Source organism: Megalops cyprinoides, chromosome 1 (genome assembly GCF_013368585.1).
Source record: "Megalops cyprinoides isolate fMegCyp1 chromosome 1, fMegCyp1.pri, whole genome shotgun sequence".
Classification (NCBI taxonomy): Eukaryota; Metazoa; Chordata; class Actinopteri; order Elopiformes; family Megalopidae; genus Megalops; species Megalops cyprinoides.
This window is the reverse complement of record NC_050583.1, coordinates 31,748,233-31,763,498: the sequence shown is the minus strand read 5'-3', so window position 1 is coordinate 31,763,498 and position 15,266 is coordinate 31,748,233. Positions and strand designations below refer to the sequence as shown.

At 38.9% G+C, this 15,266-nt stretch overlaps 1 protein-coding gene across 1 annotated transcript; it reads left to right on the top strand.

Moving 5' to 3' along the window:
• Window positions 1-635: 635 nt before the first annotated feature.
• LOC118784589 (periplakin-like) lies at window positions 636-13,580 on the top strand. Its single transcript, XM_036538902.1, has 22 exons — window positions 636-906; window positions 4,398-4,497; window positions 4,592-4,746; window positions 5,083-5,212; window positions 5,351-5,476; window positions 5,687-5,728; window positions 5,852-6,013; window positions 6,105-6,212; window positions 6,300-6,395; window positions 6,770-6,892; window positions 6,984-7,130; window positions 7,406-7,557; window positions 7,680-7,777; window positions 7,903-8,060; window positions 8,217-8,395; window positions 8,504-8,642; window positions 8,729-8,922; window positions 9,157-9,307; window positions 9,495-9,578; window positions 9,744-9,860; window positions 10,078-10,170; window positions 10,559-13,580. Exons 1-22 carry the CDS (start codon window positions 857-859, stop codon window positions 13,226-13,228), a joined length of 5,274 nt encoding a protein of 1,757 aa, XP_036394795.1. The 5' UTR covers window positions 636-856; the 3' UTR covers window positions 13,229-13,580.
• Window positions 13,581-15,266: the final 1,686 nt, after the last annotated feature.

Genomic DNA, 15,266 nt, shown 5'->3' with positions numbered 1-15,266 from the left:
TCGGTGCCATTAGTGCCATGTTATGTGCTACAAGACATAACCTCTACTATAATAATTAAACTAAATCTAAAGCCTCATCTCTTAGAGATCTTTCAGCACTTACACACAAAGAGTGAATACTGTGTAGATACTATAAGACTTCACTAGACCCTGTAGCATGTTTTAACTTTTGGTTAAAATAAAATTTCAATAAAATAAATTTGCTATGAGGACACGCTTGTTCCGGACCAGACCGATACAGAGATAAATGTATAAATCAGTTAATTAACATCATGTTCATAATGTCCATGGGGCCAGCATGAACACAGACGCGTTTTCAATTTGCGCCATTCATAAAATGTCAATTATAAATTTTATGATGAGATTTTATTGTGAATTAATAAAGAGCATCCAAAGTTAGAAACGGCCAGAGCGAAGTGTTGGTTCACCTTTGCACTTTCTTATGAACACGTTCATTAACGCAACTGGACACATCAGACTCGATTATCAGTATTGAAATGAACCATGATTGTGTTTGTCATGCTGTTGTGTGTACAGAGGGGATCTATCTACGAGTTCTAAAACAGAAGCCCCACCTCTGCGCTGATAGGCTACAGGTATACACCACCTCAATGGGCGTATCCCAGTCCGGCCGTTGGTAGTGTTTCAGTTGCATCGAATCAAGTGTCTCATTTGACAGTTCAGCGACTCGAAACGGCGAGAATCCAGCCGAGATCTTTGGCACCGTGTGTAGCGCGTCTATACTTGAGGGGGAATTTGGTTTGACAGGACATATCCGAGCCGCGTCTTTTGTACCAGGACTGTATCACCGCTTGTCCCCAAAACAGGTGCTCAAGAAAGCAGCGAGTCCGTCACCATGTTTAAGAAAAAGAGTTCCAAGAATAGCGTTACTATCACACCGAAAAAGTAAGTACTGCACTATTCAAGAGGTTCATTTTTGTCAAACACTCGATATTTACCTATTTATTACATGTGTTTGCATAACAGTTATATAAGATGACTGGCCAATCAAAGAAAAACTGGGGATTTAAGTCTGTCTAACATGAAACCTCCAGCAGTCACGAGTACTGTTTACGTTTATGCTATTCATAGCGACATCTGTAGCCTGGTAGAAAGGGATATAGGAAATGGAAAGTTGCGTTGAATCCATTTACAAGTTTGAAATCTCGAATGCTGACGCGTTTTGCATTTCCACGTCTTTGCTTATAGTAAATTAGATTGATAGGTGTGGCATAACAGTGGGCAAAACAGTAGAGCAATGCTGTTGTAAGGCAAGGCAAAGGTAAAGAACCAGCTGAAACAGACTGAATACACACGCGCGCGGATGTGTTCAGTCACTAAACATTAATTTTCTGTTATTTTGGGGGGCCGCATTGTGTTACAACACATAATTAACAGTGCCTACATAACAGGTCTTTACCCACCCACTCTTTAAATATCCTTTGTCCTCCCCTTTCAGCTGAGACCTTACCCTTTACTAGAGTAGTGCCACACCTTACAGTTCTCAATTGTCTTACTGTTAGATGTTAAGTTTTATTAAAAACAACATTTTAGTTGATTGAAACCAACTTTACTGGATTTAGAGGCTAAATTGTGTAACAACATAAACACCACCACAGTAGATCATTATTGTGTAGGTGCTGTCAAATTTCTGTCAGGTTTGCCCATTTTTGAAAAATGGACCCAGTTCTTCAGATCTGTGTTTACTTGTCTTGAATTTACTTGTGCCAGAAAAAAAAAAAAAACAGCCAAAGCAGTTCAAATGAATGAGTGAACATGGCGAAAGTCACAGCTGATGTCCCTGATGGTGCCATGGTGAGCTGACAGAACTGGTCTTTCAGCCACTGCAAAAAAAAAAAAAAACATCTCTGTAAGTGTGTGCCTTGCTTAAAACAAGATAACACCTCTTTGGAATGGACAGGGCTCACTACAAAGGGAACAATGTATTTGCTTTATTTTTGTCAGACAAACAAAGGTTGGATGGAAATCGTATTCTCTAAGTAGTGGCATTAGATCTTTAAATAGTTCAACATATTGCATGGAGTTAGTGTTGAGCACAGTCCAACTGACACAGCTTGGCAATATTATTTCCTTCATGCGACAGTTATTCAGTAATAAGCAATTATGTAATTGCTAGGTCTAGCATTTAAGTCTCAGCAGAGCTTAGACTGGATGGAAGCCTCCATGGAATCTTAGTAATGTGAATGCACTCCACCCAGACTGATACATCTAAGCAAGCATGTTTACGCACTTCAGCATAGATCCTAAATAAATGAGTTGGGAAAAGGTTAGCGGCATGTCCTAATGAAACGCATAGCATGATATACAATCTTCAGTTTGACATCATGGGATCTAGTTTACAGCATCTTTGAATAAAGAAGTTTCTGTTTTGTGCTGCTGTCTGCCTTTGAATGGCATCTGATATACGCCTTGTCGTTGAAAACCATCCAGAGCATAAAAGAGAGACCACAAGCAGATACAGCACAGACACTTTGCATGGCAATACACAACACTGCCCAGCTAGGTCTCTAAAACATTCAGTGTGTTTTCAGATTTGACTTGTAACTACAACCTGCATATGGTTCTTTCATTTGATCAGGTCTCTTTTGCTGGTGACCTGTTGATAGCCTTCACTAATTCAGGCCTGTCGTTATGTACACAGACAGTCAAATGAAGGCCAGTGTAGTTCTGTTCATGCAAATGCAGAGATAAAGCAAGAGCTGCCTATTCATTCAGAGTATCACAGCCTTCTTTTTACTTGGAAAACCTTGAAATATTGTTGTGTGATGCAACAAAACAGTCTGCACTGATTGAACTTTATGGAAGTTGTGTTAATCACCTACATGCACTGGAGGCAGTTATACATGGTGTGTAGTTGTTGCAAGGATGTATATTGTCCTATGGTGTAAATAGGTAAAGGTTTGTGTAACCCCAATGAATGAGCATGGCACCACTATGAATTGTGTTTTGACCTGTTTTTCAAACCAGAATGTAAGGGCTTGACATTTAAAGCCACATTGTAATTAATAATTACTTAGCTGTTGCAACAAATTAAAAATAAAACAAAACAAAACCACATGGTTTCATTTATCTGTTCACTTTCTATGCGATAATGGAACAGTTCATTTTTGTCTGCACAGGGCCAAAGTACAAAACAACTGTACATTTTCAAATGAACTGGTTCTTGATTTAGTATTTCATAACCTGTTATCCTTTGTTTTTACTGGGTAATCTCAGTTTGAATCAAGTTCGATACATTACATAAATTAAATTACAGCATACCCTATTTTAAGAACAAATACATGTCCACATGACTCATGGGTGCAAGTATGCACCAAAAAAAAAAAGTTCCCAGGTATCCTGAAGGTAAAATGCTTTGTCGGTGTTTCACCTCAGGTTCAGACTTGCTTTTGAATCAAAACCAAAACCGTAATATTAACTGAAGCCACACTGGTGTACAGTGATGAGGAGAAATTGTTTTTATAGTCTAATCAGGATTTCCAGAATTATATATAAATAACTAATAATATGGGTGTAATAGTAGGGCGTTTTGCTCAACTATATGCAGTGTGATCCTTGTAACAAAGTACGAAGACACAGATGGTGTGAAAATTTTGGCAGATGTTGTAATTATGGACTTGGCTAAAGATAACATAGTGACATTTTTTCTACTTTAAACATCCCTAAATCAATGTTCAGTAATTATGTGCTCACAGTGTTTATATAAACTGAATGCTTGGTAAATGGTACAAAAAACAATATTATACTAAAGTTGAAATTGCTACAGTGACCTTAATCCTGTGATTCAGCTGAAAGTACGCAGCAATGACAGTATTGTCTAAAGGGTAAAGGAAATATTTACCTAAGGAAGATTCTGTCAGGCATTGTATTTGCATACCATCTGAGTAATGTAAAGTGCTCAGGGAATGAATTCCTCCAAACAAATGCTGACTGCAACCAATCCATCTGTCATCCTCCCTCAGAATTTTCAATATTTACTTTTTATGGCTCAAGCAGAATGAGAATAAATGATATTTAATTACAAACTTGATTTCAAATTTGGAGTCCCTCAAAGCTTAAATAGTACAATTTAAGGGATTCAGCATATTGACTTTATGATAATTTTTTTGCTATTATATGCTGTGTGAATCATAGACATTTCACGGTTCACTTTCTACAGTTTATAAATACTGGCTATTATGCACAAATTACCAAGATAGGAGGAACTTCCGTGTTCAAAATATTTCATCATGGCCAATCTGCTTGATTAATCAAGTCATGACAAGATTCATGAACTCAGCTACAGAGATGTAAGTCCATGATTCTACCGTATGGCATGAAACACAGTTGTTGATCAATGGTGTAAATACTTTTGCCCTGTGCTCTGTTTCTTTCAGAGCATCTGCCACAGAGCTGACAGCACTAGTGGAGAGACTGCAGAAGAATGCTGACAAAGTGGAGAAGACCATATATGACATAGAGACAAATCTGAACAAGGTACGTAGGTGGCCAGCTTTGATAAATACTGCTGGAAAATTGGGTCCGTCTTGCTGACTGCTCCTTAACTCTGGAAAAAATGGCTCATTGTTAGGATGTGAATAAGATCAATGAAGGAAAGACGGCGCTCTACCAAGATGACATCAACAAGAAGATCCTGGCTTCCTTGGATATTCTGAAGGCCCTAGATGAGGATGTTGCGGAAGCATTTCGCCTGACCCATCCACAGGCAGAAATGATCGAAGACGAGTAGGTTTGCTGGGCAGATAGCATTTAAAATACAAAAGCGAAAGGGTTTGAAACAATAAAATGAACAATGATATGTTTTCATTAATATTTAAAATGAATTTTCCTACTGGTGTAAAGCTGTTACTCCTATCTTTTAAAAATTAAAAAAAGAACTCCAGTGGTTAGTAGAAAGTGCGAAACCTAATCATAAGTTCCTCTAGCAAAATTCTGCTTCACAAATTAAAGTTTGCAGGCAAATGCTTTTTTTTTAACTTGTCATATCGTACAGTGATGACGTGAGAAGTTATAAGTATTGGAGCTTAGGCTTGATCCTTGATGGTTTTTTGTTGTTTACAGTATAAAGCAGCTGCGAGAACGAGTTCTTAAACTTCGTGAGGAGTACGACAAAATTTACAACTTCACATCAGCAACACGCCCAGAAGGGCATCCTAGTGTCAACTGGAGAAAGATAATTGAGGAAAAGCAGGTGATGGTCAAAATGTCTGCCTTTTGTCCTGCTTCACTTTTGACATGTGTTTCTCAATTTTAAATCTAAATCTGTGTTGGGTGCACAGTACGTATGTTAGAAGTGATGATAACACTCTATGTCTGTTTATTCAAACAGGGGAACCTCAGTAACAGGGGATTTGGGAGTGACTTGCCCACAGTGGAAAGTCAAGTGGATGAACACAACATTTTCCATTGTGAGGTGGAAGCTTTGGCCCCCCACATAACTGAGAGTGATGACAAGGTGATCCATCAGATGAGGCATCCAATTGGCCCTTAATTAATAAATATTCTCTTTTCTGTCAGCAGTAACTAATAGGGAATAGTTCTCTCATAGTGTGGAAATCAGTGTACCTAATGTCGGTGATACTTAAAAGGCTTGTGGAAGTCACTGGATTTTATGCAGTTATGTAAGAAGTATCCACCTCTTTTTATATTCCTCTTTGCGTTGCAGGATGATGCGAACAGTCTGCAGCTGCAATACAATAAACTTCTGGTAGGTGCTGTGAGTTCTCCCCCACATGTCCTCAAACACACCCGTGCTGAATTTGAATACACGCAGTGGCTGCAGTGTGAATGCTGATAAACCCTGCGGCTGATGTGCAATGTCTGACTCCAGACCAGCTCTGCAGCCCGGCAGCAGGACCTGATCAGTTTGAGGGACTACATGATGCGCTGCACCAATGAGCTCTATTGGATGGACCAGCAAGCAGAGGAACGCATCAACTACAACTGGAGTGATACCAACCTGGACTACCTCTCCCGCCGGAGGCAGTATGAGGTAAGGTTCACACACAAGTGGTTTGCTCAACAGTGCAACATTTCACTAAATTTTAATGCTTGGTGAATGTTAATTGTTAACATTATTACAGAACTTCATCAGCAAGGCTCTTGAAGACAGGGAGGCCACTGTCACCAAGCTGAGTGATGATGGGGAGAAACTGTTAGCTGCAGACCACCCAGGGAGGAATGTCATTGAGGTAGATACTGTAGTCTGTAATTTGAGGAGATTAGTTTTAGCTGGTTCTGAAGTATGCCATTGGTATTGAGATGTTGCTGTTTCATAGGCACACATGGAAGCAGTACATGCAGACTGGAAGGAATACCTCAACCTGCTCATTTGTGAGGAAAACCACCTCAAAAACATGGAGGAGTACCACAAAGTGAGTGCATACACACCAAACCCATAAAGGCACATTAATCTTGTCACTTTTGTACTTTTGGGATGAGTGGTGAATATGTTAGGTTTACAGACATTTTTTGTATTTATTTTCAAGATCTCCTTGCTTAAAGGAAAGAAACAAAAACATCATTTGCTACTTTAAAATGCATAGCACTGAATTGGACTACTGAGAGGTACATTCATGGTAAAGTTGTGGAAAGTGAATTAATACATATGCAGACAGGTCTCTTTATGTTTTGGAATTTGGCCTTAAGGAGAGTTATCTTATTGTCATCAGGTTTTGCAGAAAAAGGGACTTTATTGACAAAGTTTCTCCTGCAGCTTTGGTATAACTGTGTGGTTTTTATAATACAGTATTATAAAGACTCTCGGGACACTGAGGACTTGCTGAAGAAACTGGAGACTGACCTGAACCAGAAGTACAACCCTGAGTTCAAAGATATGTACCAAATGGAGGGTCTGATCAGTGACTTGGATGTGAGTTTTTTCATAGAAAATCACAAATTTATTACAGTAATACATGCTCAGGAAATTTTTAACTTTGCTATGGCTCTTTTTGTGAGAGCAGGACCAGATGAAGGCCATAGATCACTATGACGACAGAGTGAAAGCCCTTCAGAAGCGCAGCCTGCAGGTGCTCCCTCTGAAGCTCCGCAGAGAGGCTCCCCAGAAGCCCCTCCCTGTGGAGGCCTTGTGCGACTTTTACACCGCAGAGGTACAGAAGCACCTTTCCCTTGCCTCTGCTCCGCTTCCTCTGTTATAATCTTTAAGCTGTTGAATAAGATGTTGTCAACTTTGGCTTGCTTTCTTGAATTTGTGCTGCAAAACCACTTGTTTTTTATGTTTTGCATTTCTGAAATCCTTTTAAATCTTGTCCTGTGTACATGACATTATGTAAATCAACTGCCAGTTTATTTTGCATTGTGGTAGACACAAGGTTTCAGACACTACAGGTAGTAAGTCCAGCTCTTGCGCTTGGTTCTCATTTAGGGGCAAATTGTCCGTGGAGAGCGATACACCCTTCTCAAGCATGATGGAATAAAATGGAATGTGCAAGATTCAACTGGACGTAAAATCTCTGCCCCTGCAGTGTGCTTCATTATCCCCCCTACTGACCCTGAAGCCATCTCTGTTTCTGAAAAGTGGGTACTCTTCTCTGGATGTACTATATGTTTGAACCATGTAAACAGTTTTGCACTGGAAATGATTGAACTGAAAATGTTTTTCACTACACTGAAATAATACAGCCTTACCTTTTTACTAGCCTTGCTAACCAGCAGAAGACTATCAAGCAAAAGGCCACCAGCAGCAAGGGAACACTCCTGACAAGACTGGAAGAACTCAAGAAAGAAGTCACCAGTGGTATGTACATAGGGGTAATATTGTATGCAAACATTTATGCAAACAATTGTACATTTATAAGTCGCTATTCATTAAAACACACAAAATGCAGTTGTAAGGGTTTGTCCTGTCTTTCCTATAAACAGATAAGGAAGAACAACAGTGTCGCCTGCTGATGGCTTGCCTTGAAAAAGTGACCAATGATCTGGACAAACAAGAGAAAGCCATTTACAATTGTGTGCGCCCCCCATTGGAGCAGAACCGTTCACTCCAGGACAGTGCAGATCGACTGCAAGAGCTGAAGGTACCTCTCTGTTCATGTTGACGCTGAATTACATGAGCTTTTCAGTAGAACAGTTCCTAATAAACCTGTCACCAGTGTTTGGAATTTGATTTGTGGAAGGTGGATTAAATGATTGTTATTAAGTTGTTTGACTCATTATGCACATTTACTTTGTAGGAAATTAAGGCTGTCGTTCAGAAAATTGAGCCTGAAAAAACATCCAGAGTACGTGAAGCAGAGACATTCCTAACTGCTAACTCCAAATGCGCCAGTGCCCCCCAACTCTTCACCAAAGTGGATGAGGCCAAAAACAAATACGACAAGGTCAACTTGTTGCTGACATGCTCAGAGGACAAGTATGAAACTTCTTTTAATTTGAGTCAAACTTAGATTTGAAGGGTATGGTTTTAAACGTAATTTTAGAATATAGGAAAGTCAATAAATGTTTTCTTTACATTTTGCAGACTTGTGAATTCCAACCATCTAGAGAGCTCCCTGAAAAATGGAAAGAATGTGTTGTCCACTTTTGAGAATACTCTGGCCAGGGAGGAAGTTGCCCCATCAGATCTGAGTGCCCTGGAAAAAACACAACAAGATCTGTTGGTAGGTTTTGAATCCCTCTCTAAAGGCTGTCAATATTCTCTCACAGGAAAAAATGTATTCATAATTCTACTAATTGTTTTTCACAGGAACTCTCCAATGAGCTGAAATCAAAAAAACCCACCATTTCAGAGGCAGAGCAGAACCTCAGGGCTGCCAAGGTCAGCTGTGAGAACATGGCCAACAAGCTGCAGGAGCATTGTCCTGATATTGAAAGACAAGAAGCCGAGGTCCACAAACTTAGCACACGCTTTGACAACCTCAACAGGCAGATCGATGCCAGGTGAGCAATCCATTGTGCATATGCTCTTTTGGATTCACATTACATTACATTATTGTTATTTAGCAAACGCTCTCCTCCAGGGAAACTTACACAGGTCATCGTTTCACATATTTTCCATTTATAAAAGCATGCTGGAACACAATAATTTGTGTTGTGTATCACCTGCATCAAACTATGTTTGTGATTGAATCGTAAGAGCATTAGCAAAATTGCATATTATAATCTTCCTTCAAGGGCCCAGAGTCTACAACGAGCCAAGACTGCATATGTCAGCTATCGAAATGATTATGACAGTCTGAATAACTGGCTTTCCCGAGTGCCAAACTATGAACCACAGGAGGATGATGATGTCAAACAAGTGGAGGCAAAACTGAAAAACCAAAGAGTAAGTGTTTGAACAATAACAATAATTTTATTATTGTATGTTTGTGAATGTGTGTTATACAAGACTTAAGCAATCTCAGTGATGCATTTGATAGTTATTGCTATTTTAATTTATTTGTAGTCCATTCAAACACAGTATTATGTATGTATGTTAAAAAATCATGGAAATTCATGTTTACTTTTCACAGAATCTGCTGTCTGATATTGCACGGAAGGAGGTGGACTTGAACAATGTCTCAGTAAATGCACAGATATACCAGCAAGCAGTCAAGGTAAGGGCAGTAATCGAAAATAGGTCCAAATGAACTTCATACAGTGTTTTCAAATAAGATTTATCTTTTGCTATTCATGTAAGTTGTAATGCATGGCTGGTTGCTTAAATGTTTAGTTTTCTGATTATGTGTTATATTTTAACATTTCTGTTTCACTTTTCACAGGATTATGAAACTGAAACAGAGAAATTTAAATCAATTCTTGACTTTGAGGATGGCTTAGTCCCACAGACATACAAAAGAAGCCGACTTGAGTCCCCAGCTATACATGTAAAAAATGAGGTACTGAAATACCTGCCTTTATTGATTATTATTGCCTGTATATTTTGAAATAATTTATATAATCACATTATATTTTAATGATAAAAGTTTTAAGAGTATCAACTGTGTTTATGCATGGTCATTTGAAACCTTTTTACTCTAATAATTTGTGGGGCAGTTCTTTGCAGAAGTTCTGCAAAGATGATGTGTCACTCAGGAAATGTTTCTTTTTTAACAGGAATCTGCCATTGAAGCAAAGTTCACAGAAGTCAATGCTGTAAACAAGCAGAGGCTGCAGAATCTTGAGTATGCACAAAGTCTTTTGAATCAGGTAAAGGTTGTTGATATGAACAGTACACAGCATTCAGAGACATTTGGTGAACCCTGTGGAGTACGGAAGTCATAATTTGCAATAATTATTATCAGAGGTGGACACCCCGGCTTCAGAAAGTAAAAGTCCTGCCATGTATTTGTTCCACCCATGCACTACAGTAGCTGAATTTAATTAGCACAACTCTTCAGCCAGGTAGAGGAGCTAATTAGTGAAATCACCTTGTTTAGTGCATGGGTGAAACAAATATGTGGCAGGACTTTTACTTTCAGAAGCCGTGGTGTCCACCTCTGATTATTATTTAGTTGCAATTAATATTTGTGCAGCCCGGCGATACTGCAGACAACACTGTGAATTCCTAAAATGAGCTGATCATTTTTGGTTTCAGCAACAAGAGGTTCCCATAGCAGTGCAGAATGTCCAGTCTGTGAGCTCAGCAGCACCGGGTGAGGAAGCATGGAGGGTGAAGAAGCAGTTGGAAGATGAGATTCAGCGGAGACAGCAACTTGAGAAAGAGATTCAAACTATTCAGAGTGATATTTACGTCCTGGAGGGTCAAAAACCACAAGACACTGTAGTCAAAAAGGAAGTGATTAAGAAGGTTCCTGACCCACAGCTGGATGAAGAGCTCCACAAAATCCAGCAGAAGCTCTCTGAGGAACAGAGAACAAACCGAGGCCTAGAGAACGAACTTGAGGTGCTTTGCCTAAAACTGCGTGGGATAGAAAGAGAGAAGAGGGAAGAAGCACAGCAGTTTACAATAAAAGAGGTACTCCGCATTGAAAAAGACAAGGGACAAGAGGAGGAGGTTAGAAGGCTGAAAGACGAGTTGGAAGAGCTGAAGAGACAGAGGACCATAAAAGAGAATGAAATCATCCAAATTCGGAGTCAAGTTGCCACACTGGCCCAGGAGAAGTCCAAGGAGCAGGAAGTAATCACAGAGGAAGAGGTCATCAAGGTTAAAAATGACCCACAGCTTGAGAGCGAATACAGACTACTGCTGGAGAGCAAACAAAAAGAAATAGATAGCAGAAAACACCTGGAAGATGAGCTCACATTCTTACAGGAAAAACTAAGAAGGCTGGAGAAGGAAAAGGCTATGGCTGAGGAAAAGATTTCCATAAAAGAAGTACTTAAAGTAGAAAAAGACATGACATTGCAAAGAGAAGTGGAAAACCTCAGACAGCACCATGAAGATGAGAAAGCAAAACGGAGATCATCACAAAGGGAGAAATCTGATCTTCAGAGGAAGATTTCAAGCTTGGAGGAAGAGAAATCAAAGGTCATTATTCAGGAGAAACTGCGTGAGATTGTTAGGCCTGACCCAAAGGCTGAACAAGAAGTGGCCAATCTTCGTCTTGACCTGGTGGAACAACAAAGAAGATACAGGGATGCAGAACTTCAGCTGAAAACACTCCAACAAGAACTGAATGCGCTGAAAAACCGAGGACCTCAGATAGAAATCAAGGAAATCATCAAAGAAGTAATCAAATACAAGACAGACCCACAGACCGAAAAGGAACTGGAAACTCTCAGGAATGAAATTGTTGACAAGTCCCACCACACAGAAAGGGCTGAGATGGAGATACGGCAACTGAAGGAGGAGATTCAGAGGTGGAAGGACACCAAACCACAGATACAGACTAAAGAGGTTGTAAACGAGGTCCTTCAGTATCGCGAGGATCCCAGAACCAAGGAGGAGGTGGAGACCCTCAAAAGAAAACTGGCAGAAGAGCAGAAGAAGCGTTTGGACCTGGAGAGGGAGAGGTCAGCCAATGAGGAAAAGATCCGGCTGAGGAAGATTGACCTTTCACAGGTGAGAAAGAAAGTGGTTGAGAAAGAAGTTGTGAAAATGGAAGAAGACCCACTTTTGAAATCCGAATGCCAAACATTCTCTCAGAATATAAATCATGAGCAGAGACAGAAGGACGTTCTGAGAGATGAACTTGCGAAGCTCCAGCGTCAAAAAGCTGATCTAGAAACTCAGCTTGAGGAGCTTGAGCGTGAGCGAAGGGCACGGCGAGAGGCGGAGCTGGAGATCCAGAGACTAAAAGTCCGGCTCAATGAGCTGGAAGTCAGGGACAAGGAAACAAGGGAAAAGGTAACTATGAAGCAAATGGTGGTCCTCCAGCAAGACCCCCAGCAAGAAAAGGAACATTCCATCCTCAAATTGCAAGTAGAAGAGGAGAGGCACAGACGAATGCTGCTTGAGGAAGAGCTGAATGCCTTATTAAAACAGCAGGCAACTCTGGAGAAAAGGCAGGTGCAAGAAAAAATAGTACGCTCTGAAAAAGTTCAAGTGGAGAAAGACCCTGAGACACTTTTGGAGATAGAAAGGCTCAAGAAAAGTTTGGAGGAGGAAACAACTCGTCGCCATAAACTGGACCAGCAACTAAAAGACATTAATTACAATATATCTGAAATGGAGCTCACCAACACAAAGTCTTTGAAGGAGCTGGAACAAGTCAGAGATGAAAGCAACAAGATGCAAAGGGAAAACCAACGACTGCAGAGTGAAATCAGGAAACTTCAGTCAGAGATCCAAATCACAGTAAAAGAAACCAAGCATATCACAGAGTCTGCTCCATTTGAGAATGGAAAGAACCTTGAATTAAGACTTGCTTCACTTCAAAAAGAGCTTTCAGACCTAAGAATGATCACAAAACAAAAAGATCAAGAAATTGAGACACTCAACAATAATTTAGCTGCAATGAGAATCAAGAGGGAACAGAGGGAGAGTCATCTCCGACGTTCCATCATCGTCATTGACCCAGACACAGGCAAGGAAATGAAACCAGAAGAGGCATACAAATTGGGACTCATTGACTGGAAAATGTTCGTCAACCTCCAAAGCCAGGAGTGCGACTGGGAGGAGATCTCAGTCAAGGGTCCCAGTGGAGAGTCGTCAGTTCTTCATGACAGAAAGTCAGGCCAGAAGTTCTCCATTGAAGATGCATTAAAAGCTGGCATCATTACACACCATCAATTGCAGCAGTACCACAATAAAGAAATCACCATCCAGGAATTTGGCATCATGGTATCCGGCAGAAGCAAATGAGAATCCAAAGCAAATTTTGTTGATTCTAAATGTATTGATATCCTTATGGACTTGCATCGGTTTTCTGTTTTGCTTTGTTTTTACTGTGTTCTATCAGGATTGAAGGGAAATCTACTTGGGTATTTACAGATTAAATCTATTTGGAAGATGGGTCTTTTTCTTGGAGGGCTTAAACAAGATTATTTCATAGTAATACTATAAAAAAGTCTTTAGTCTAGTATTTTTTCACTGCAGCATAACCCTTAACAGAAATTTGCTGTCAGATTTATGTGACAATAAAGCCTTTTGGCATACTGTCTTATTAGTGCTCTATGTTCTGAGAGAAAAAATCTTTAACATATTCATAAATGGACTTTTTGTATGATCAGGAAGCCATTTAATAAATACTGCAATTCTTTTTATCAATAAGCTTGCCTTCTGAAAACCTCTTTGTGTCTACCACACTGATGCATTTACGTTTGTATAGCAAAAAAAATTAAATCACATGAGTAATTAACATTGATAATGTGAGTCTTCATGAATGTTGAAAAGCCAACATTCAGTCCATTCCAGAAATTCACACATGTGCACATGCACACACGCACACACACACACACCCGAAAACAGAATATTTGCATTTAAGGGAAAAAAAATCTTTATTTAAGTCAGTTTTGTTCATCTTTTCATTTAAATAAATTTAGAAATACAAAACATGAAGTACTTTTTACAAGGTAAACATAACAGATTTCTATTCCTTGAAATCTTTTTCCACTACAACTATTTAAAGTACAACAAAACAGTTTAAAAGTTAAGTGCCATTTTACATTGACAGTCTAGAGCATCACATCTTAATATACAAATCTTAAATGTTCAAGTAAATGGCTCAAAATGATCAATAGATTTAAGTCCTGAGCTTATACAACTGTATATATTCATCATGACAGTTTAATCTCATCCTCACAAGGGATCCAATAGGTCTTTCCATTGTTCTTTAAGGGACAAGAATTAAAGATTCTAAAGGCCTTTCTCAGTCTCTGAAGTTAATTATACTCTTAATGATAATACTGACATTCTTTTCAACATAATCTGAATTTTGTGCAAACAATAAACTGAGGAACACAAACAAAAATTAAATACTTCGGCCTAAAATATCTCAGGATATAATTTCTTTAGTTATTTTTTCTAAAGCAAGATAAGTACATTAATTTATATTACTTTCAACTATTTATCATTAGTCAATGGTACTAAGGAGTGAAACAGCATCTTTTGGAAATGTACATTGTATTTCCATCTTATATGATAGCATTTCCATCTTATATGATAGCACTTTGTAGTCATTAAAAGAAAAACAAAACAAAAACAAAAAACACAGAAAAGCACTGTGCTTTACTGCAATTCAAAAAAAGCCTAGAAAGAAAGATGGTCCCATGATTTTATAGCATTGTAATTCAAAATACTGTGAATGTATGAAAGGATGAAAATACTCAATGGGAATTTTTTTCAATAGTCAGTCCAAAATGCCCCAACTGCTGTTCTATAACTCAATGGACAAAGCAAACATCAGATATAAATCAATAAAAAATGAATGCAGTGCTAAAATGCTCCAAAACTTAAAGCCTACAATACAAGATCTCAGTACAAATCAACCTGGCAATGTACACACAACACATTTCAAGATTCATTTAATAGTAAACAATAACTGACTTTCTCTTAATCTTTCATTTGGCAAAATTACAATAAATGAAGTGGCATTTGGAAACTTCTTGTATGTGTAAAGAGTACGTACCAAATGCATCAATTCAATTAATGTTTAAACAAGAAAAAAAATAGATGGTCTTGTAAGATACAGTACTATGTACATGTATCACCTTCAAGTGCATCAAGCATTAAACTTCACAAATTCAACTGCAAGGTATAATACCCTCACAATCGCCTTACTCAAGTGTCAAATTTCAATTTCAAATTAATATTTGGGGTAATTCCAGTTGGGGTCAGTAAGTGCAAATTTCACTGTGCATTACTGTCTTCCAATTTCATTTCATCAAATCATTATATGTAT

Bases quoted from the DNA above. Each gene is read 5' to 3' on its own strand.
- LOC118784589 (XM_036538902.1), top strand. From the start codon at position 857: ATGTTTAAGAAAAAGAGTTCCAAGAATAGCGTTACTATCACACCGAAA. The intron at 7,131-7,405 runs GTACAGAAGCAC...GTTCTCATTTAG, and splicing joins GCGACTTTTACACCGCAGAG to GGGCAAATTGTCCGTGGAGA. The intron at 7,778-7,902 runs GTATGTACATAG...TCCTATAAACAG, and splicing joins CAAGAAAGAAGTCACCAGTG to ATAAGGAAGAACAACAGTGT.